Source organism: Prorops nasuta, unplaced genomic scaffold (assembly GCF_024137725.1).
Source record: "Prorops nasuta isolate Cenicafe-Biocafe unplaced genomic scaffold, Cenicafe_Pnas_1.2 PNAS00001, whole genome shotgun sequence".
Classification (NCBI taxonomy): Eukaryota; Metazoa; Arthropoda; class Insecta; order Hymenoptera; family Bethylidae; genus Prorops; species Prorops nasuta.
In genome coordinates this window covers 18,004,527-18,027,902 of record NW_027116798.1, presented here as the reverse complement: position 1 = coordinate 18,027,902, position 23,376 = coordinate 18,004,527, and the positions used below count along the sequence as shown (strand labels likewise).

General features: G+C 43.0%; 5 protein-coding genes across 5 annotated transcripts; 3 read left to right on the top strand and 2 right to left on the bottom strand.

Annotated features, from left to right (window-relative positions):
* Positions 1–400: 400 nt before the first annotated feature.
* On the bottom strand, positions 401–3,190 carry LOC136773701 (uncharacterized). Its single transcript, XM_066727561.1, has 3 exons — positions 2,954–3,190; positions 1,229–1,615; positions 401–1,168 (listed from the first exon to the last, which is right to left on the bottom strand). Exons 1-3 carry the CDS (start codon positions 3,188–3,190, stop codon positions 401–403), a joined length of 1,392 nt encoding a protein of 463 aa, XP_066583658.1.
* Positions 3,191–3,237: 47 nt separating this feature from the next.
* Positions 3,238–3,922, bottom strand: LOC136773693 (uncharacterized). The gene is made up of 2 exons (XM_066727549.1): positions 3,335–3,922; positions 3,238–3,288 (listed from the first exon to the last, which is right to left on the bottom strand). Exons 1-2 carry the CDS (start codon positions 3,920–3,922, stop codon positions 3,238–3,240), a joined length of 639 nt encoding a protein of 212 aa, XP_066583646.1.
* A 1,743-nt stretch (positions 3,923–5,665) lies between these two features.
* LOC136773687 (uncharacterized) lies at positions 5,666–7,927 on the top strand. Its single transcript, XM_066727537.1, has 2 exons — positions 5,666–5,990; positions 6,048–7,927. The coding sequence occupies exons 1-2, from the start codon at positions 5,666–5,668 to the stop codon at positions 7,925–7,927; spliced, it is 2,205 nt and encodes a 734-aa protein (XP_066583634.1).
* A 51-nt stretch (positions 7,928–7,978) lies between these two features.
* Positions 7,979–9,733, top strand: LOC136773680 (uncharacterized). Its single transcript, XM_066727524.1, has one exon. It carries the CDS (start codon positions 7,979–7,981, stop codon positions 9,731–9,733), a length of 1,755 nt encoding a protein of 584 aa, XP_066583621.1.
* Positions 9,734–16,972: 7,239 nt separating this feature from the next.
* On the top strand, positions 16,973–23,313 carry LOC136773672 (piggyBac transposable element-derived protein 4-like). Its single transcript, XM_066727497.1, has 6 exons — positions 16,973–16,994; positions 17,192–17,292; positions 17,380–17,572; positions 17,714–18,833; positions 18,933–19,144; positions 23,267–23,313. Exons 1-6 carry the CDS (start codon positions 16,973–16,975, stop codon positions 23,311–23,313), a joined length of 1,695 nt encoding a protein of 564 aa, XP_066583594.1.
* Positions 23,314–23,376: the final 63 nt, after the last annotated feature.

Genomic DNA, 23,376 nt, shown 5'->3' with positions numbered 1-23,376 from the left:
GCCGTCCCCCTATTCTTAAGATTCCTTGTGAATCAATGACCGGATGTAAGGAAAGAAGCTTTGACCGCGACGGTATACGTAACCCATGATTCAAGGCTGAGATTTCGCTCGCGAAGTGTGTTCGTTGAACAACCTTTACCAAGGCTTCAATCGAACTGCGAATTTCCGATGCAGACAGGAGGGAGTCCTCCCATTGGCCGGTTTTCCTGGTCCGCTGGACAAATCGAAGAACATAGGCCATAACTCGGACCAGTTTAGACCAAGACGAAAACTTATCAAAAAACCAACACTCAGTTGTGTCTAGTTGAGCGGTTAACGCTACCTTCCGACTTTCTTCCGCGGTTTCAAAGATCTGAACGGGATTTACGGTGTGCTCACGGAGGAAAGCAGGCCCATGCCATCAAAGTGAGTCCTCTGATAACTGTTGAGCACTGGTTCCTCTTGAACACAAGTCTGCAGGATTCGATTTAGTGTGTACATAATGCCAGCTGGCTTCCGATAAATGTGTTTGGATATATGAAACGCGATTGGCGACAAACGTCTTCCAATGTACGGGTTGCTTTGCTATCCAAGCTAAAGCGACCTGCGAATCTGAATAGCAACGAATCGCATCACAACTCCCGACCAAGCTTCCCTTGACGTGAACCAATAATTTGACAAGAAGGGCAGCGGCGACCAACTCCAGACGAGGGATTGAAGTGGTCTTGATCGGAGCGACCTTTGTTTTGGACATTACTAAATGTACCGAGAGTTGACCGTCCTCATCAGTGAGGCGTTCATAAACGACCGCGCCGTACGCAAGCTCTGAGGCGTCGCAAAATCCAATTAATTCACGTTTTCCAGTAGTAAGTGATTGTCCAGTCCACCGTGGGATCCGTAAAGTCTGTAAGTCTCGGAGCTGCTCATAGCACTTGAGCCATTTTGACTGAATAGGCTCGGGAATTTCTTCATCCCAAGAGAGTTTAAGCAACCAGGTGGATTGCATTAACTGCTTTAAGGTGATGACTATTGGAGAGATCCAACCCAATGGATCGAAGATCTTGGCATTCTCTGATAAGAGGATGCGTTTGGTTAGTACACCAATGTGAGAAGGAGAAGCACGGAAGCGGAAGCTATCATCCCCGTGATCCCAATATATGCCCAAGACTTTACTTGATCCAGCAGGATCCTCAAAGAAAGAGTGCAGCTCGGTAGGTTCAAGCGGGGAAGACCCCGGTTGATTGAATGCCCATTTGCTTAAGGAGAAGCCCCCTTTCGCCAGTAGAGCGATGAGTTGTTCCCTGATCGAACTAAGTTGCTTTAAGTCATGGGCCCCAAAAAGTATGTCGTCTACATAAGTAGAATTTAACAACACATCCTGTGCGAGAGGGAAGTCAGCCCCATCCGTGGAAGCTAATTCGCGCAAAACTCGCGAGGATAAGAAAGGTGCCGGTCCCGTACCGTAGGTCACCGTGTTGAGTTCGAAAGCCTGAAGCGCACCGGAATCAGTCTTCCATAAAATGTTCTGATACTTGCGGTCCTCAAAACGCACAAGAATCTGTCGGAACATCTTAACAATGTCTGTCACGCCTACATATCGAAAGGAACGCCAATTCATTAGGATCCGCGTGATGTCCTGTTGGAGTTTGGGTCCAATGAATAGCGTATCATTAAGCGAGACGCCAGTAGAGGTTTTAGAAGATGCGTTGAATACAACGCGAATCTTTGTTTTCTGGTTCTCGGTCTTAAAAACTGCATGATGAGGCAGAAAGACGCGAAAATCAGAGTTCAAAGGAACAGGAGACATATGTCCTAACACTTGATACTCCTGTAAGAATTGAGAATAACTTTCAGCTTGTTCTGGAGAGGTTTCCAATCGCCGAAGTATTCGTGTTAAGGTTTTCTCTGCTACCCGAGAGGAAGAACCTAAGCTGTGCTTCTCGATGTCGGATCGAAAAGGTAAAGCAACGACAAAACGACCTGAAGAGGTGCGTGATGCCGTATTCACAAAATGTTGTTCACAGAGGGAGTCCTCTGTGGACATGGGTTTGACTTCCGGAACTTCTTCCAGTTCCCAGAAGTCGCGAAGAGTTTTTTCTACCGCAAAGCAATGATGCACCGTGACACTATGAGAGCGACCAGCCCTGGGTACGACCCCCGAAACGATCCACCCGAAAATAGTCCGTTGAGCAAGCAACGTATGATCAGGAGAATGCATGTACGGGCCTTCCATCAATGCTGCAAGATAGTCTGCACCAATGAGCACATCAATTGGAGCCCTGGTTGAAGCGAAGTTATCAGCCAGATCAATTTTGCTAAGTGCTGGAAAGGACGACGGAGAATAAGTCGGAGGCATATACTGAGTAATCCTTGGTAAGATCAATGCAGTTACGTCCAACGAGACACCGTGTCGGGATAGAGAATGAAGCGTAATCTGTACCTCTGCTCGAACGTTTTGAGCCGAATTCAGAGAGACGCCATGAATGGTTGCGTTGACACGTTTTCGTGATACCCGTATTTGCTGAGCTAGATTTTCCGAAATAAAGGAAGTTTCGGAGCCCGTGTCAACTAAACCGCGGATTATAATACGAGAACCGTCATGAGCGTCGATTCTGGCAGAAAAGGTGGCCAATAGCACTGATCGGGTGTCGGAAACACTAAGATGTGTTGTAGTATTCGAGCTAGAGGGTTCTGGCTCGGAAGAGGAGTTGACCGCGGGGGTAGACCCCCGTGCCTTGCTCCCCCCGGTGCCGGATTTGTCAAAATGTAATAAAGTATGATGCATTTTACTACATTTCCTGCATCGTGACGAAGAAGAGCAATTGGAGCAACTATGCCCGGGCCTCAGACAGTTGATGCAAAGATTCTGTGAAAATGCGAACTTTGAACGGGCCTGAGGGGTCAATGCAAGGTAGTCCTTGCACTGATACAAGAGATGGTTACTACCACAGTGAGCGCAACCGGTACTATTCACGCTAGTAGCGTGTGACTTCAAGGATCTCCCCGATTCCTTTTTGGAAATTTTAGGTTTGTTACCTAATGATTGCAATGAATTAATGTGTCGCGTCAAGAACTCCGAAAATTGAAGAAAGGTGGGATAATCCTTGCTGCTTCCTAGATACATCTCCCAAGCCAAGCGGAGGGTGTCATCCAGTTTGTTCTTCAGTGAATGAACAATGATGGGATCCCAATGATCGACGCCGTAACCCATAGTTTTAAGGGCGTTGAGAGCAACCGTAACTGAGTCCCTAACTTCTTTCAGAACCTTAAAATTGTCACCCCGAAGCGTGGGTACTTGCGAGATTTGATCTAAGAACGTATCCGTGATCATCCGTTCGTCAGTGAACCGAGCTACCAGAGTGTCCCATGCTATCTCATAGTTCTCGGAAGTGATCGCTAAAGATTTAATGACCGTAGCTGCTTCTCCTTGCAAACAGGATTTTAGATAATGGAACTTGTTCCGACCCGAGACATACACTTTGTCGTGAACAATGGAACGGAACGTCTCATAAAAGTTGTTCCATTCTAAATAATCCCCGGAAAACTTCGGTAAATCAATAACTGGAAGCCTAATGTGGTTTATTTCGCCTGAAGGCGCAGTGGGACCTGATGCCGACATGCCCTGATTGGGTCGAAGTTCATCTAGATGTCCTAGGATGAATTCTTCCGCGTCACTATGGGCATCAAGGGCCGCTTGATACCAATTATCGGTTACGTACTCCATTTTAGCTAATTCGGCCGGTTTAGTGTGAGTAGTGATCTTAACGTGAGTTTTATGCAACACGTTAAGCCACTTCTCTAAGGCTGCTAGCCTATCCTCCAAGAAGGGAAGGGTGAAATTGTGCACTCCACGCTTCTTGATGTTAACGACCAACCGAACGAATTCACCCCGAATCATGGGCACGTAATTGATTGCTTCTAATAATTCCCCTGCGCTAGCCATTTCGAAACTCTATTCCAGAACAAACCACAATCCAAACCACAGTACGGAATGCCCACTCAGGAACACTGATGCACTTCGAACGTTTGTTGCCGGAAATCCGGCTCAAAGGACCAAAAATTTGTGCGAGACAGTGCCCAAGTAGGTTCCAGTCCTGTGGTCAGAAGGGAAAGTTATATCTGAGAATAAAAGTTCGAAGACAAATGTAAGAGGTAAAAGAGTCTTTATTCAAATAAATAAAAATTATACAAAATTTTACAATATTTACAAAAAGAACCGCTTAGACTAAGATGATCGACTTTCTAGGGAATTTGTCGTCGTCAGATTCTAGGGAATTTCGATAGACGAAGATTCCTAATAACCGTAGAAACTCGAATTCCCCAGAAAGGAACGCGGACTTAGAAACTCCCTGACTGGACAATTTTTCTTAGGGTATTCCCTAGTAAAATCCCCAGCCACGGGAGGAAGCGAAGTTGGAGAAATGGTTTTAGGGAAGGGGAAGTCCCCTTACCCTTCGGCCGCCTTCTCCAAGAGCTCTAGTGGCTCCGAGCCACCCCAACCCTTAGGGTGATTCTACTCCTCCCACTACTCGACTCGTCGAGAGCCCTGGATTTGAGGGTCGGAACACTGGGTCCGAGGTAGTCCTCGGAGGCAGTGTGGAGGGGAAGGAGAGGGTTTTAACTTCTCCCGGGAAGTCCCTGGAGAAATCTCCCTTAGGAGGGAGGAAATGCCGCAGAGGGGAAGTCCCCTCTTGGAAGGCAGTGGGTGGTGGGTGATACTTACCAAAGTATTTGCCCGATGAGTTCGCCGGTGGAGGCGCTCTTCAAGATGCCGTTGAGGCTAAAAAGGCTGCTTCGTTGCTGCGGTTGCTGCTGCTACGCAGTCGGTTGAGCAAGGCTGAGGTGCGATGGGTCCTTATCAAGGACCCATCTATATAATTACGCGACACTAATCTTGCCAGCGAGAGAGCTGCCGCGTGCGCTGGCCACCTAGTGGCCAAGCGCGCAAGTAGTGTCGCTTCGCGGCCGCGACGCGCCAGGGCCAGAAGACGCGCAAGCGCGCCGCGGAGAGAGAGACAGATAGAGCGGCTAGACGCTGTCGGTCTAGCCGTCTATTGTGAGCGCAATAGAGATGGGAGATATAACAGAGAAATGCGGAATCTACTTCGCAACATTTTCTGCTCCTCCCAATCTCGAACAACCTCAAATATCATTACCGGTTTTTGAAGGTAAATACGAGAATTGGCTATCGTTCAAAGCTGCTTTCCGTAGTTTAATTGATTCTCGAACCGACTTAACAGATATTGAGAAGTTACACTATCTTAGGTCCGCGTTATCCGGCGACGCTGCCAGGAAAGTCGGGTTATTTTCTATTAATAACGCGAATTATTCGAAAGCATGGGGAGTACTTGAACGATCTTATGAAGTAAAGAGAGTCCTAGTCTCTAAACATTTGTCTCTCATGTTAAACTTACCTAAATTGGAAAAAGAATCATCCAAGGGGTTATCACAATTAGCAGATGAAATGCAACAACATATCGCTTCACTGGAAGCTCTAGAAGTGAAAGTAACCCCAGAAATAGCAGTGCATATACTAGAAACTAGAATGCCTAGATAAATATTAGGACAATGGGAAGCCAATTTAAGTCGCGAAGAGTTTCCTGATTTGGAAAAAACATACGAATTTCTATACAAATGTGCGGTTAACGTGTCTAGACGTGAACGAATAAGACAAAATGATAACGAAATGGAGAAACACGATACGTCAATTAGGAAACGACAAAAGATCGCGTCGAGTCAAACGTTCGTAGCTAATACAACAACTAGACCGTGTATAGCTTGTAAAACAGGGATACACCCATTGTTTAGATGCGATGAGTTTAAAGGATTACCACCACACGAGCGATTTAATTTAGTTAAAAGGGCAAAATTGTGCTACAACTGTATGAGATCCCATAAAGGAAAACCGTGCCGATTGTCAGGGTGTACGATTTGTAGTCAACGACACAATACCCTGTTACATTTGAAAGACGAGCCGATTAACAATGATGCCAATGCTTCAACATCTGATCGTTAAAATAATTTATGACTAGTACAGGAATAAAGGAATAATGAAATAATATGCATAGTTAGAGATCCTTGTCCGTCACAATTATTAACAACTGCTATAGTCGGAATCCGTGATAAAAATCGATTATTGGTAAATGGTCGCGTCCTGTTGGATACGGGCGCTACAAATAATTTTATTTCAGAGTCTATGGTTAAGCGTTTAGGAATCCGAGTGAACGCCTGTACGAAATCTATTTCTACAATTGACGGACTTAACACAGTATCAATAGGATCAATACCAATAACCATAAAGGCGTTGCATAATGATTATCATATTAAATTAGTATGTTTAATAGTACCAAAAATTTCAGATTCGGTTCCGACAGAAACATTCAAACGCGAAAACATAAAAATTCCACAAAACATTAAATTAGCAGATCCTAACTTCCACATCCCGAATGTTATCGATGTATTGATAGGTTCTGGAAAGGCATTATCATTGTTCGCAATCGGGCAAATTAGAATAACACAAAATGACGTAGATTTGTATTTACAAAAAACCCAATTAGGATGGGTGGTAGCTGGCGGTTTCATAGATTTAAGGGATTCTAAAGAGACATGTCATTCAGTCGTTTTGGAAAACATAATGCAAAAATTCTGGGAAGTCGAAGAAGTAGGTTTGATCAAATATCCTTCCCAAGAAGAAATCGACTGTGAACAACACTATGTAAACACCATAAATAGAGATGTTTCAGGACGCTACATAGTACGTTTGCCATTCCGTCAAAGGATAGAAACATTTCGAGGATCAAAGGATATCGCCCATAGACGTTTATTATTGTTAGAACGTCGTATGGCACACAATAGTGTTATGAAAAAGGCGTACTCGGAAATAATTGACGAATATATCAAATTAAACCACATGTCTTTAGTGAAAAACGAGGAAGAAGAAGGCTATTATATGCCTCATCATGCCGTGACCAAAAATTCAAGCCATACCACGAAAATTCGAATAGTGTTTGATGCATCCGCTAAGAATATAAAGGGTGTATCATTAAACGATGTACTAATGGTAGGTCCGACTATTCAGGACAAATTGATATCACACCTAACACGTTTTCGTATGTATAACTTCATCATTACCGCTGACATTGAAAAAATGTATCGGCAGGTGTTGGTACACAAAGAAGACAGAAAGTTCCAACGAATTTTGTGGCGTCAAGATGGAAAGATAAAAACATTTGAATTAAATACATTAACATTCGGTATCTCATCGTCTCCATTTTTGGCTATACGGACCTTAGAAAGATTAGCTGATGACGAAAAGGAAACATTTCCACGAGCGGCTGAGATTTTAAGAACACATCTATATGTTGATGATTTACTAACAGGCGGAAACACTATCGAAGAAGTTCGTCAGATAAGAGACGAACTAATTGCATTATTAGCTCGAGGAGGATTTGTTATTCGACAATGGGCAGCTAATGATGAGAGAATTATTAAAGATTTGCCAACCGAAGCGATTCATACTAATTTTATTTTGAACATGGATAAAACACTAAAAACATTGGGCATATCATGGAATGCAACAGATGATAAAATTTGTTATACTCCTTACTGCATACAGACCGTAAAGAGTAGAACTAAAAGATGTATATTGTCAGAAATCGCGAAAATTTTTGACCCCATCGGTTTATTGGGTCCCGTTATATTATACCTAAAAAGGTTGATGCAAAAAATATGGCAACAAGGTCTTGCTTGGGATGAGTCATTACCTCAAGCTATTCATTCCGAGTGGCTGTCTTTTGTTGCACAATGGGAATCTATGGGTCGAATTTTCTTTGACAGAAAATTATTAATTTTGAATCACCAAATTATACAACTACATGGGTTTTCGGATGCCAGTACTAATGGATACGGAGCTTGTATTTACGTTCGATCGGAAGTTCAATTCGGATAGATTTCGGTACGTTTACTCGGATCGAAATCAAGAGTAGCTCCTATCAAAACAATGACAATTCCACGGCTTGAATTGTACGGTGCTTTATTGTTAGCACAATTATATGACGAGATATATAAATCATTAAAGGGAGAATTATTCAATTCATGCACGTTCTGGTGTGATTCTAGCATAGTGTTACACTGGTTACGTACCCCTCCTCACAAATTAAAGACATACGTCGCTAATCGCGTATTGAACACAAGAGACTTATGCGGAAAACATGAATGGAAATATGTACAATCGAAGGACAATCCTGCTGATGCAATATCCAGAGGTCAATCTCCATACGAATTCAAACTTAACAAACTTTGGCAACGAGGACCGGATTGGCTCAGTAAACCGAAACAACAATGGCCTAAGAACACGATTCCCAATACAGAAATTACAGAACTACGAAAGGAAAGTTGTCTTTCCCTCGTAACCGAGCAATTAAGCATATTTAATAAATTTTCATCATATCACAAAACTATCCGGATTGTAGCATATTGCCTGCGATTTAGAAAAAACTCTGAACATATAGGTTTACTAAGTAATATCGAAATTCTTAAAGCCGAAGAAAAAACAATTAAACATTTACAATCCATATATTTTACAGATATTATAAATTCATTAAATCATCCAAATAAAACAGTCAATAAAAAATTTGCTATTTTAAGCCCATTTCTGGATGAACAAGGTATAATTCGCGTAGGTGGTAGAATACACAAATCTAATTTGTCCTATGCACAAAGACATCCGATATTGCTTCCTAAACATCATTTAATGGAATGTTTAATACGTGAAATCCACCTTAAACTACATCATTCAGGCGTTCTAACTACGTTATATCATCTTAGACAACGATTCTGGTTACTCGATGGAAAAAATTATGTTAAACGTGTAATACGTTCTTGTAATCGTTGTTTTCGATTCAAACCATCAACAGTGACTTATCGTATGGGCGATCTACCCAAAGCACGAATGTCTGCATCTCCTCCATTCACACATACTGGTGTGGATTTTTGTGGACCTTTTTATAATAAAGAAAGGAAATACCGAAATCGAAATAAAGTAAAAATATACGTATCCGTGTTCGTTTGTATGTCTGTGAAAGCCATACATTTGGAAGTAGTTTTTGATATGACGTCAGAAGGGTTTCTTGCCGCGTTACGTAGGTTTACGTCTCGACGAGGACTTCCTCAACATATCTACTCAGATAATGGTACTAATTTTATCGGAGCTAATAATCAACTCCGGGAAATTCTCTCATTTTTTAACGAAAAGGATTCAACATCTAAAATACAAGACTTTAATATTAAAAATCATATTCAATGGCACTTTATACCACCTGCAGCCCCACATTTCGGTGGGCTATGGGAGGCTAGTGTAAAGATTTTCAAACATCACTTATACAGAGTCGTCGGCGAATCGCTTTTTACGTTCGAAGAATTTAACACGTTTGTCGTTGAAATCGAGGGTGTGCTCAATTCGCGACCGATCATGGCCATGTCAACGGATCCGAATGATTTGCAAGCGCTATCTCCAGGTCATTTTCTCATCGGTAGACCATTAATCGCCGTTCCCGAGAACGATTTTTTATCTGTTCCAGAAAATAGATTGTCTACATGGCAGCATATTTCAAAGGTACGACAAGATTTTTGGAAGAGATGGAATTTGGAATACTTAAATGAGCTCCAAACTAAAGCCAAATGGTTAAAAAATGCTTCCAACATTCAAATTGATTCATTGGTGTTAATCAAAAACAAATCATTGCCTTGCTCATAATGGATGCTAGGACGCATAAAAGAAATTCATCCAGGTAAAGATGGGATCGTTCGAGCGGTCACTTTGCGAACAACCTCTGGCGAAATGAAACGGGGCACTAAATATCTATGTCCTCTTCCTTCATGCAATATTCGCAACAACGAAGACAGCGCCTAGGCGTCCACGATATTTACCGGTCAAAAAAGGGTTCATGTGAACTGAAAGCGCTATTTGCGTCCACGATTACTTATATCCGTCCATCATATGATTATTCATAAGTTTCAAATTAACACTCATTTAAAAAAAACCATGTAATAAGATTGTTCGATATCCTCTCAATGGGGGGAGTATGTTGTGACTTAACAATATATATATGTAAACGAAACGATCGTCGTGTATGGTCAGGTATGGTCGGAGACGCGACGCGAGACTCGGTAAACTTCGGGAAAACGGGTGGGGCGAATCGGGGGACTGCGGATACGAAGACGGGGGACGAAAAAGGAACACTCCTTTGAAATCCATCACGACGAACGGATCGCATAATAACATCCTATAACAATCCATTAATAAAAATATACGAAACTACAGAGCAGTGTTACTAAATTGTTATCTCTGCCCTGAAATATCTATATATATACAGATACCTTATTATATAGATAAAACACCATCTATGGACTATTAGAGAGGAAATGGCTGCCGCGATTGATCTGCCATCCGCCTTCCTCAAAGCTTTCAACTCTACGTATTTTGTAAATGTGTCCTGGAAGACTAACAGATATTTATTCTGGTTTTTGCTTTGCGGAAGCGGTCCCATTATGTCTGCAGCCACTAAGGTCCATGGTTCCTCTACGACTCGTTCCCGCATCAGTCCTGAGGGGCCTTGGGTGGACTGTTTGTGGGTCTGACAAGCACGGCAAGTTCGGATATACTTAACTACGGAGTGATAGATTCCTGGCCAATAGAAATCTTGTGCGAGGCGGGCATACGTTTTTTCTATTCCTAAATGGCCGGACTGGGGAGGATCGTGTCCGTCGCTAAGGGTTCGGGGGCGGCTTTCGGGGGGTAATACTAATTTCCAGGCATTCATATCTTCCATAGCGGGTTCTATCGTGGGATTTGGGCGATGGTAGTACAGTTTATCTTCGTGAACTTTCCAATCCGGGTATTTCCAGGGAGCTTCCTGTACATTCTTCAAGCGATGAAGATACCACTGATCTTGGGAGGAACCTATGGTGGCAAGGGCAGTGACAAGGGAAGGGTACATGCGGGAAAGGGCATCGGGGACAACGTTAGCAGAACCTTTTCTATGTTCGATCGTCATATCGAACGACTGTAAGGCCAGCGCCCAACGGGCGAGTCTTCCAGTGGGATCGCGGAGCCGCTGCAACCACCGCAGACTACTGTGGTCGGTAATTACTCGGAATGCCGTACCCTCTATATAGGGACGGAACTTCTTCACGGCCCACAATACCGCCAAACACTCTTTCTCCGTCGTGGAGTAGTTTCGTTCTGCGGGGCTCAGCACTCGGCTCGCGAACACCACCGGAAGCTCGGCTCCGTTGCTCATTTGGGTCAGGACCGCTCCTATCGCGGAGTTGCTGGCATCGGTCTGGACTATAAAGGGTTGGGAGAAGTCGGGGCGGAGGAGGACAGGGGTGGAGGACAGGGCGGACTTTAAGGCTTCGAAGGCTGTCTGTTGTGTTTCTTCCCACTTCCAGGGTGCGTCTTTCTTCAGGAGCTGCGTTATTGGGACCTTGTGCTCGGAGAATTTGTCTATAAAACGGGCGTACCAGCCCACCATTCCTAGAAAACGTTGTAGCTCCTTGATGTTTCGTGGGTCGGGGTATTGTACGACGGGGGCGATCTTCTCGGGGTCGGCCTTTAATCCTTCCTTGTCGATGATGTAGCCCAAGTAACTAACTTGCTGACAGCAGAGCTCGCTCTTTTCTGGGTTGACGGTCAAGTTAACGGCTTTTAGGGCTTTTAGGACTTTCTCCACGTACTCCGCATGTTCTTCAAAGGTTTCGTTGACGATAATGATGTCGTCCAGGTATGCGAAGACGTGAGTGGACCATTCGGGCTTAATAAGTCGATCCATCAGTCGCTGGAATGTAGCGGGGGCGTTGGTAAGGCCAAAGGGCATTCGGGTAAACTGGAAAAGGCCGGCTCCGGGGACGGTAAAGGCAGTTATTTCTCGGGATTCGGGGTCGACGGGGACTTGGAAGTAGGTTTGGCTCAGGTCGAATTTGGTGATGTAACGGGCTGTTCGTAATCCGTCGAGGATGGCGTCGATATTTGGCAGGGGGTAGGCGTCCTTCTTAGTTACTTGGTTGACATCACGGTAGTCGATACAAAAACGAAATTTGCCTGTGCTTTTCTTGATAATTACGGGACAGCTGCTCCATGCACTACTGGATGGTTCAATTATTCCAGCGGCCAGCATGTCCCGTACTTCAGCGTGCGCAACCTTTAACATGGCGTGGGATAGATGACGGGGACGTTCTTTAATGGGAGGGTGACCTTAGATATCGATATAATGGGAGGTGAGGGGAGTAGGGGGGAGGGATTGGTCGGAGATGGGCATCAGGGTTCGGCAGAGGGTTTGGAGGGTCTCCTTTTCGCTGGGAGAGGGAGCAACTAGGGCTAGGCCATCAAGGGTAAGTTCAACGGGGGGTTCGGTAGGAGAAGGGGGGCGTAAGGGTCGAGAGGGAGAGTTAGGAGTGCGCCACGTCAGGTTTGCGAAGTCCAGGGTGATCTGCAGGGCCTCCAAAAAATCCACTCCTAGGATGCAGTCGTATCCTAGGGCTTTACACACGCGAATCGCCAGGACTTCGTTCTGCCCGTCCAAGTGGAATCGGACTTGGGCCTCTCCTTGGGCTGGTTCTACGGCTCCATTGGCAACCTGTATGTACGCTACAATGTGTCGTAGGTGGTTCTTCAGGAGGTCTCCTATCCTCTTCCCGAAATATGAGCGGGCCGCCCCACTATCCAGCAGCGCGGGAAAGGTGTGCTGGCCAATTCGTAAATTCAGGAAATATCTGGGGTCGTGTTCAATGGGGGAGGCAGGGGAGAGTTCGGGGAAGGAATCGAGGGCGGTATTGGGACTCTTGAGAGCGGGAGTCGAATCGTCGAGTCCAAAAGATGTCCCGATTATTCGTTTCCCGAGCTCTGCTTTTCCTTACAGTTGGGGCAGGTCTTGGTGATAATGCCCATCCGTCCGCAGCGGTTGCAAAATTTCCCTCGGGAGTGGGAGCACAGGGTGAAGTGATGTCCTGGGCGATGGCAATTCCAGTAGGTGTTCGGGGGTGGCCTCATCTTCTGGATATCCAGATCTCCTGTGGCTGGGCTTACAGGGAGGGGTTGATTGTCGTCGGGAGGGGTTTTCGGCAGGGAAGAAGGAGTACCGGTGCTAGGGGTTTTTGTGGGTTTGTTGCGGGGGCCTTTGGGAGGTTTGGACTGGGTGGGTGGCGGGGAAGAGGGTTTGTCGGGGGTCGGGGAACTAGGGGTGAAGGCGAGGGTGGGTTCTTTTCCTTGGGCTAAGGTTAATTCGGCTTCGATGGGGGCGGCAGGGTTACGAGGACTGGTAAGGGAGTTATAGGCTTCGGTAGGGTAGAGGGACGCAGAGGGCAGTGGTGGGGGAGGATGCTTGGAACGATCAGCCAATCTTCTGGTGTCCACTCGATGGCACTCGTTGATTAGGTCCTGGAAACTGGACAGCTCTTCTCTAGCTATTTTCTGGCGATACAGGGGAAGCAGGTTATAGTAGGCCAGGTCCAGTTGCTGCCCCAGTTCCATAGGGGGGTCCATTCGTTCCAAAATTCTTCTAATTTTCATAATGAAATCCAGCGGTCGTTCCTGTGGTCCTTGGGTCCGGGCGGTGGCTTCTTGTCGGATTACGTGGGCGGGGTATTTGATGGCGAAGGTTTTGCAGAAAGCCTTGACAAAATCATAATATTCGGTCCACGCGGGACTTTCCTGTCGGAACCAGGTTAGCGCGGTTCCTGCGAGGGCTGAGGGAAGAGCACGTAAGACGGCCGAGGCCGCTAGATACCTACCTTGGCTCAATTCGTGCAGGGAGGTTAAAAACTCTCGAGGGTCCTCGTCGAATTGTCCGGTAAAAACTGGGATATATTTCGTGAGACTATCCCACGCGCGCATTTCCGGGGTAAGGGCCTCTGATAGGTGGGAGGGATTTAAGTAATAAGGATCGAACTCTCGGAGGGTGCTGGGCTGGGGGGGTGGTTGGGAATTTTCCGGGATTGGGGTAGGGGTGAGCGTAGGGGGGGGGGAGTATATGTCGGGAAGTAAGGGGCGCTAGATTCGGCGTTAGAACTAACTGGGTATGAAGCCTGACGTGCCCTAGGCGGCGTCGCTTCATACTGGTTCGGTCCGTGCCAACTAGGGGATGTGGGGGGGGGGGGGGAAGGAAATTGGGACGGGACGGGGTCATAGTGTACGTACTATGAAGGATTGATGCAGAATTCCAAATGGGGAAAGGGTTACGGAGAAGAGGGGTAGTTCGGGACGGAAGGGGGAGGGTAGGTTGGTACGAGGTAGGGGGTGGATGCGTCAGGGGGGTAGCGGGTAGCATTCGGAGTAGCGGCACACGATCCGGAGCACACGGAACCTGAAATGAAGAAAGTTTAGGCGGCAGGGGTGGGGGTTGAGCGGCGGGGGGAGCTAAAGGTACATTCTCGTATCGGTGTTCGGGTCTTCCTGAAAATAAGCAAGGGTGAAAGGGGTTGGTCCGGTCAGCAGCGGTCGTCCTCGTGGATTCCTGAAAACGCGAATTCGATTCTTCGGCGATTGTGGTCGCTACCGGGGAAGAAAAACTAACTACGTTGCGACGGGGTTGAGTCACCTCTCGACGCGGGGTGGGAGGAATTTCATCACACGATAAATCGATTAATTGGATCTCCCGAGATCCATAGGGGTTGCGGGGTTCTACGGAGGGAGTTAAGGGTGGTCTTGACGCAGGGGTGGCAATTATATCAGCAGAGGGGGGGAGTTCGCAATTCGGAGGGAAGGTCAAAGGCGGCTGTGGGGGAGGCCTTACGTCCGGCGCGAGCATGGAGTCCCAATAGTAAGAATTCCCACTATTGTCACTCTCAAACGATTCCGTCCTATTCCCGGCGGCCCGAACGTCGAGATCCATTTCCCATGGAATGGACATGTCTCCGAACAAAAAACGGCTACGAAACCTAAAAAGTCGATCGCGAAGAATGGAGGGAGACCCGGAAACTTGGAGCCCGTAGGAACGCAAAATTAATAAAATGACCTGTAGTGGGAGGGTACGAACCACGTCGCGGTAGGTTTCGAGGGAAAAACCGGGGGGGAGGGGGGGGAGGAAGGAGAAATGCTCTTCACCTACCTTTTTCGCCGACCAGGAAGGCAGCGGGTCCCAGCACTAAGCAGCGGTGGGGGAGAGAGAGCGTCGGTAAGACAGGCGGTGGCTGGTGCAGCGGTGGCGGCGGTAGATGGCGGCGGTGGCGGCGTCGGCACGACAGGCAGGTGGCACAAACTCGGAATTTGAACAGTTTGGATCACTCGCGAAAACTTTCTAAGTTTGAAAAGGAAAACAAACATTAAAGGTCACGAGCACTCGACCCGCACCCGCGACGCACGGAAACGCGGGAGATCACCGCCAGAGCCAACGGTCGAACACTATGGCAAGGGGGGGGGGGGGAGGTAGGGGAAGGCCAGGAGAAAGTCCAAAAAACTACACTTTTTAATGAAATCACTGCACTCGCGGGCACTACGGACACTCTACGCGGCGGGGCCCCACGTTGGGAGCCAAATTGTAACGCGCGGAAAGGATTCCGGGTTAGAAAATTCCAATAAAAACACTAAGAAAATCCGGAGACACAATCTTTATTGTTCGCGGTAAAATCTCGGGGGGAGAGGCCTCCCGCGATGTCCTGGCACACTTATTATACGCGCACAATGATTTCATTAACCACTAAACTAAAAGGAAAACTGGGGAAAACTTAGGGAAAGCAACGGACTAGAAGGCGGCAGGGGGGAAAGCAAAAGGGAGAAGGAAATAGGGCAGGGAAAATCCTCCGTGGCTCCGACGGCGATGTCCAACGATCCCTCGACGTCCGCCACGAGAACTCCACAGAAAACTTTGCCAAATCGATGGCTGGGGCCCGCAATATTGAAATACGCCGAATTTCAATATTCGCGGCGACGACCCAAGCTCTCTTTTCTAAACCACGTACGGATGCTCCAAGAGTAGAACAAGGTGTAGTCCAATTTGACGGATATTCCTTCGTTCTCCCAATTATTCCCCTCATTCCGGGGTGTCATGGTTCTGATCGGGATCCAGGGACCAATCATTAATTAGGTATGGATCCGCGATCCATATTTCTCGCCGTTCCGGCTAATCACCCATATACTTGGCATGATAGCCGGCTGGCTAACTCCTGCGCGAGAATCCTGCGTGATCGTCCTTAGCAGCAGACGACACTATGGCTTCGTGGTTCGGCAGCGGGGCGATGCGGTGCGGGGTGGGCGACGATGGGTCGGTAGTGGCGCGGGCAGGGGAGAACGCAGCTAGGCGCGCGAGGCGTCAGCGCGGTAAGGAGAGGGGACGGGACTCGCTGCTGGGCGCTCGCGGCGCGAAGCGCGGTAAGGGGAAGGATAGAGCGACGCGTAAACATAAGCGGACAGGACACTGGGTGCGAGAGAGGTAGACTTATGTGGATCGGGTATGGGCTAGAGAAGGATAGAGGGACAACAGTTTTCAAGCTCTTGTTGGAGCAGGGGAATCGGTCTTATAAGCTACTAATAAAATTTATCATTGGGAATATAATATGTAATTCTAAATAAACTACAACCTAGAAACATTCGCTCAATCCTCAATCATACCATTTCCTAAAAACATTTACTCTCCTTCCGTGGATGGCAATTACAATATCCCTAAGCGGGTAACTACATTACCATCACACGGAAGGTTCATCTATACTCACTCACTCACTCACAAGCATACTCCAGGGGACGGGAGGCACTAAGGGGGAGACCTGAGAAGAACTAACAAATGTGTACATTTCTGTAACGTTATTCCACCACGTTACAATATATTTTATTCAATCATCTGAAACAGAGAAATTCAGTTAATATTTTACAAATCGCAAGCTTAACTCATGATGCTTGCATCTATTTGTTGCTGTACCCATCGTGCGAAAACGTTAACTTCTTGATACACACAATGTATCGGCTTCTTTTCACGATCGGTATACAATTTTTCGTGTAATTTACATGGAGTCTGATCAGGTTGAATGTGAGATATTAATCCTTAGCGGCCATACGGGGTAACTAGTTACCCCAGTCTCAGAAAAAGTGAAATTAAAGGTCTTAAACGTTTGAAATTGATATAAGCAACGACATTTGCCGGTAGTGAACAAGTGTGAGATATGATTCTATTACATAGGAAGTTGAAAAAATGCATGTCTGAGCATAGAGCGCTCATTTTTTTAGGGTGGGGTTATTACTTACCCCAGTGTGGCCGTAACCGTTGCTCGGCACAGATTTTCTTTTGTTCAAATAGACTTTTCGTGAAGTCAATAAAAGAAATAAAGGTAAGTTTTTGATATTTTAGTAAAAAAAGATATTTGAATTATCGTATTTTTGCAAACCTATTTTTATGAAATTTTTATTTTCTTAAGATGTACAATTTTGGAACGAAAAGTCAACGGAGAGAATTACTGGAAGAAGTTTTTGACGGTCATTCTGATTATGAAGAACAATCCGTGTATGAACAAGATGTATTAGACTCGAGCGATTACCAAACTGATGATTTCGACGAAGAAGACATGCAAGATACAGTAAAAAATCAACGGGCTCTAGCATCTCGCAAACGTAAAGCGAGTGAAGCAGGAAATTAATCGTCTTATTCAAAATCTCGTTCACATGGTCGCCCATCGACCAAATTATACGGTAAAAATAATTTTGCCTGGGAAACTCAATCGGCTAAACGAAGATCTGATCGTATACGTACAGGTGAAGTTCTGTATGGAGCAAGCTTGGCAGATGATGCTGTAAATCTAGATTCGCTAGAGAATTTTTGGGATCTCTTGTTCAATCAAGAAATCATTGAAGAAATCGTCGACAGCACGAATAAGAAAATCGAGGAGGTGTCTGCAAGCCTGCTTGTTGAAGAGAGAGACCAGACTTACCACCATCACACTGACCCTCTTGAAATCAGAGCTTACATCGGTATTTTATACTATGCTGGCTTATGGAAGTCTTCTAAGGTGGATAACAACGAACTCTGGGACAAAACAAACGGAGTCGATTTCTACAGGGCTGTCTTTTCTCGAATGAGGTTTGAGTTTCTTCAGTCTTGTCTGCGTTTTGATGCAAGAGAGAATAGGGATCCAGACGATAGATTTTCGCCCATTAGAAAAGTTTGGTACATTTTCATCAACAACTGTACCAAGTATTATAATCGAAGTAATAAATGTACCGTCGACGAACAGCTGCTGGGATTTAGGGGCCGTTGTGCATTTCGGATGTACATCAAGTCAAAACCGGACAAGTATGGAATAAAACTGATTACCCTCAACGACGCTTCGACCGCCTACCTGATTCACGCTATCCCGTACCTGGGAAAAGACGCCACCATTGATAATCCCCAGAAATTACCTAGTGGAAAATACTTTTTTCAAGCTGTAACGACTCCAATACACGGCTCCAATCGCACAGTGACGTGCGACAATTGGTTTACCACCATCCCTCTGCTGACCAGAATGTTGCATCAACTTTTCAACATGTCTCTGACTGGAACTATCAGAAAGAATAAACGGGAGATTCCCATGGAGATGACGTTAGCGTCGAAGAATCCTCCTGAAACAAAGTTTTGTCACACCAAAGACATAACTTTACCTTCCTATACACCGAAGAAGAACCAAATCGTCTTGGTGGGATCGACTTATCTCCATACCCAAGAGATAACAGACGGAAAACCAAACACCATTCTCCACTATAATGATACAAAAGGAGGGACGGATACTTTTGATCAATTGTGCCATGCCTATTCAGTCGCTCGGAGAACGAACAGGTGGCCGATGCGGATTTTTTTCGGAATGCTCGTTCAAGCAGCCGTCAATTCCCGCATTTTGTGGAAACTCAAAGTCGGCGACGCATGAAAAACCACATCTGCAATTATTGTTATGAAAAAATTGATTGCTCATCTCACTTTCCCGATGCTACACCGCAGATTGGCAGGGACATTTCTTCGAAAAGAGCTACGGATGGTAATAACGAGCATCCTCAAAATTGATAATAACCAAAAAATGAGCGATATGGAAAAAGTTACATTCGACCAAGGGCGGAGGTGCTTACTGTGCAACCGAAAGAGAGACAAAAAAACGCGTGTCGGATGTTCAGCCTGTAGAAGACCAGTTTGCGAAGAACATCGGTTCACTTTGTGTATGACGTGTGTTGATCAATAAAATAGGGAAAAAAATAAATTTGTTTTGTTAAAATATTATCGAAATAAAATGTTTTTCACTTTTCCATATGTAAATATTTATTTAGAAGATAATAAGCAGAAAAACACAAATTTTATGTTTTGTAATTTTTTTCATTTTTCCCTTCAGTAATTTTGTAAAATAAATATACTTTTTGAATGATCGGCGGATACTGTTATTTTTTTATAGTGGTGGTATATATTGTGCACATAATCCTAAATTTTTAGCCCTTCATATTGAAAAATGACGGAGTAATGAATTATTTTCTGAAAAAAGCCATTTTTACTGAATTTCCATATATATGACCAGTTTTTAGGACGCCATCTATAAATTAATCGAGGCAAATTATTAGAATTGTACAAGAACTTTTCAACAAACATGAAAATATCGGTTAAAAGTCTGAAAACATCTATATATTTTGTACAATGATGTTTATCAGCGTGGGGTAATGAGTTACCCCACGTGGCCGCTATGTGGCCTGATTGAGGTGTGGCCGCTAAGGGTTAAATTGTCGAATTTCGGACAGCTGAAATTGTCTAAGTTAACATTTGGGATATCCAGATAATTTAATAAATCCCGTTCTATATGCCTGCCTTTATACGCAACGATTAGATATTCACATTTATATACACTATTATTAACAAATTTGTGTACATCCTCCTGGGTAAACTTCTCATATCCCGTGTTGCCATATCTAATTCCATGCACATTTTTGAAAACATAACTGACACTTTTTCTGTCTGAAATACTCAGACTTCTAAATGAATCACGGATGCGAAATGTTGCATAATATGTTTTTCCAGAAATTAAATTTTTAATTGCAATTTCCTTATAAATAAATTTCTTATTCACCATAAACCTATCAATATCAATGATATGGGTGATATATAGAAGATTAACCATTTTAAGGTAGTAGTCTCATTTTTCGGGTCAAAAAATTCGAATTTTTTTTTTTGCATATTTCGAAAGTATGATATCATTGAAATATGGTGTATAAATTTTAAACCAAAATTCAAAATATTAATAAAGTTATAGGACATTTTAAACAGCGCTGCTGGCTTAAATGCTATAACGTACGCCAGGCGCTACAACACTCACCGCATATCGAAAGCAGAAAAAGATGCAGCACACTCTTCCAAAATAGGCAGAATGGCTCGGAGGCCAGAAAAAGTATTAGAAAATGACGTATACGAAGAGACTGAAGGCTTGCTATACGCACCGGGCATCGACGATTAGCGTGAGTATGAAAGTTCTGTTAGCCAAACTTTAAACGCGTTTTTCTCGAAACCACATTTTCTCGGTCGGCCCGAGGCATAACAGATTTTCGGTTGAACCGATCGGGCTGAAATTTTTACAGGTTGTTCTACACATCTGTAATTCTGGCAGGTACTAGAATCATATTTTTTCATCCATTATTTTTCCAGTTACAGCCCAATTAACACTAAAAAAATTGTACTTTTTTTTTCGAAGTCCGCCATTTTGTTATTTTTCAACCAAATTATTTTTTTCTAGTACCTGCCAGAATGACAATCCTACTGAACAATAATCCGTTGGATTTTTTTATTTTCGATTACCCAAATCCCACAAAAAACAGACTTCGCCTGTAAAAAAGGCGGCAAGTACATAAACCATCTAGCATAAATAATATAGTAAAATTATCCAATTAAAAAAAGTGATGAAATCCAAATATTAGGCAAGTATATTTTTTCACCTTAGCAAAAGTTAATTTTTCGAAAAAAAAAGGAACAAAAAAGTTACTTGCCGGGCCCGTAATGTCCATGCACAGTGAGAAATAGAATCGTATGTGGTTCGGCTAACTTCACTCTGTATTTTAACATGAAATTTACTATACTACGCAATAGCTGAATCTCACACACGATTCAATTTCCCACTGTTCATGGACATTACGGGCCCGGCAAGTAACTTTTTTGTTCCTTTTTTTTCGAAAATTTAACTTTTGCTAAGGTGAAAAAATATACTTGCCTAATATTTGGATTTCATCACTTTTTTTAATTGGATAATTTTACTATATTATTTATGCTAGATGGTTTATGTACTTGCCGCCTTTTTTACAGGCGAAGTCTGTTTTTTGTGGGATTTCATAACGTTTTGTAAGAGGTCGTGTTCGAAAATTACTGATCAGTTACTGGCGAAAAATATGCAGTTGGCAGTAAATACAATCACCAGCAGTACGAGGTTGGTAAGACTGAGAATTGCTGGTTTCCTGTTTTTAAAAATTTCAGCAAAGTACTGATGGCTGCTTAACCAGTGTTAACTTATTTATTCTTCATATATCTTCTTATGTTGTATTCATCACTTAAGTATAATTAACTTACTGAAATAGTTGAAATACATTCAATCTTAATAAAAGAGTTAATTAAATCTTTTACTTATTTGTTTATTAATTTAAATAAAATGACAACTAATTTTGATGATGGTTATTACACATTAACATTAATTGATCATACAACTGCTGTAGAATATGATGTACAGGTGGATAAAATTAATTTAAAACGTGCTAAAGAAGGTAAATTTTTATATGTAAAATGTATATTTGCATATAGTTAAATTAATAAAATACATGGAATTCTTGTGTTTGCAGATCATGAGTTTGCAACTAAGCTCCTAGAAGAAGTAAAAGTACTAAGTATGGACAAAAACAATAATTTATCTAGTAATAACAGTAATCAGGAAACTGAAATAGACCCTGATGATCCTACCAATACAGAACAAGCTGCAGGCGGTACAGGTAAAACTTAAACATTGGACAGTTTATGTAAATACATGTGTATAAGTGATTGTATGAAATAATGTATTTAACTTGTGTGTAAATTAGGACCTTTAAAACAAAGAGCGCAATGGACCCATGCAGCAACTTTGTTATTAATTCAGTTATACAAAGCAAATTGTTATATTTTAAAGAAGCATTCTCCAAAAGTATTGTGGATTAAAATTGCTAAGCTAATGAAGGAAAAACAATGGAATTTTTCTTCTGACAACTGCTCTGTAAAATTTGAAAGCTTAAGGAGAAGGTACCGGCATGTCATCGATCACAATGCTCAAAGTGGAAATAGTCGAAAAGATTGGGAATATTTGGAGGTAATCTAGTTGGATTAATAAAAAGTGTATATATTTAAAAACATTTTGACAATGGTCATTGATTCTATTGGAAAATATCTTTAATGTGCTCGAATTATACTCATTAAATCGCTATAAATACAAATTTTATCTTTTTAGATATTACATGATATTTTTAAAAACCACAAGTGGGTAAAACCACTTTCTGTAGGTGGATCAAATATTCTAGATATATCATCACCTCTCAGTGACGTAAACACTGCATCTCGTTGTCAATTAAGTATATATGTATTTCAAAGTTTTTTACCATTATTCACCATGTTTATTATTAATAGTTTTTACTTTAATGTAATTACAATTTGGCAGAACGTAAAAAGTCTAATGCTGAAGAGAGAACAGAGATTTTCAAGCAATTATTGGAAGAAAAAAGGTTGAAGAGGGAAGAAAGTACTAGGTATAGAACTGAAAAACTGAAACTGTTAACAAAGATAACAGAAAAAATGCACAGGGACAACAGTAAAATTTAGAATAGGTATTGGTTACAAGAACAATATTATATATACTTCCATTTTCGTTGTTTCAGTTTTACTCGTTAATTTTTAAGTTTAAGATGCAAACTGGACTACTTTTGTACTTTAAAACATTGAAATAATGGATCTGTTTTCTATTACTATACCGTTGAAGTACTGCAATAGATTAGAATAAGGAAAAGTATGTTTATCTTCAACATATTAAACTAATTTAGCAGTATAGCAATAGCTAACCAGACCAATTGTTTCATTTTTAAAACAGTACAAATTTAACATAAAATATGTTTTTTTTATGCATCTTCTATCATTTGTGATATTAGCATAGAGAAAATAATGTACCATTTCAGTAATTATGAATTACTATAACAGTATTCACTACATACAATTATTTTAGTTTTAATCGTTGAATGTTAAAATAAGGTTCTAGAAGTATTATTTATTGTTTCTTTAAGTTTGGAATGATAATATAAGAGGCGATAATTGTTTAAACAGTCGTATATTTCAAAACGTGTGTGGTTAAATTATATTTAATTAACAAATTAATAAATATAAACTTTGAGACTGATTTTTTTTTAAATAACCT

What these genes read in the sequence shown, in the direction of transcription:
- LOC136773701 (XM_066727561.1), bottom strand. Translation starts at nt 3,190, where the DNA reads ATGGGTTACGGCGTCGATCATTGGGATCCCATCATTGTTCATTCACTG. An exon ending in TGAAGTCACACGCTACTAGC is followed by an intron (nt 1,616 to 2,953) that starts GTGAATAGTACC and finishes AAACTCCAACAG; the next exon opens with GACATCACGCGGATCCTAAT. An exon ending in GCTTCTCCTTAAGCAAATGG is followed by an intron (nt 1,169 to 1,228) that starts GCATTCAATCAA and finishes TCTTTCTTTGAG; the next exon opens with GATCCTGCTGGATCAAGTAA.
- LOC136773693 (XM_066727549.1), bottom strand. Translation starts at nt 3,922, where the DNA reads ATGGCTAGCGCAGGGGAATTATTAGAAGCAATCAATTACGTGCCCATG. An exon ending in AGATAGCATGGGACACTCTG is followed by an intron (nt 3,289 to 3,334) that starts GTAGCTCGGTTC and finishes ATACGTTCTTAG; the next exon opens with ATCAAATCTCGCAAGTACCC.
- LOC136773687 (XM_066727537.1), top strand. Translation starts at nt 5,666, where the DNA reads ATGGAGAAACACGATACGTCAATTAGGAAACGACAAAAGATCGCGTCG. An exon ending in CAATGCTTCAACATCTGATC is followed by an intron (nt 5,991 to 6,047) that starts GTTAAAATAATT and finishes TAATATGCATAG; the next exon opens with TTAGAGATCCTTGTCCGTCA.
- LOC136773680 (XM_066727524.1), top strand. Translation starts at nt 7,979, where the DNA reads ATGACAATTCCACGGCTTGAATTGTACGGTGCTTTATTGTTAGCACAA.
- LOC136773672 (XM_066727497.1), top strand. Translation starts at nt 16,973, where the DNA reads ATGGAGTCTGATCAGGTTGAAT. An exon ending in GGCTCTAGCATCTCGCAAAC is followed by an intron (nt 17,573 to 17,713) that starts GTAAAGCGAGTG and finishes GTATACGTACAG; the next exon opens with GTGAAGTTCTGTATGGAGCA. An exon ending in GCCGTCAATTCCCGCATTTT is followed by an intron (nt 18,834 to 18,932) that starts GTGGAAACTCAA and finishes GCTACACCGCAG; the next exon opens with ATTGGCAGGGACATTTCTTC.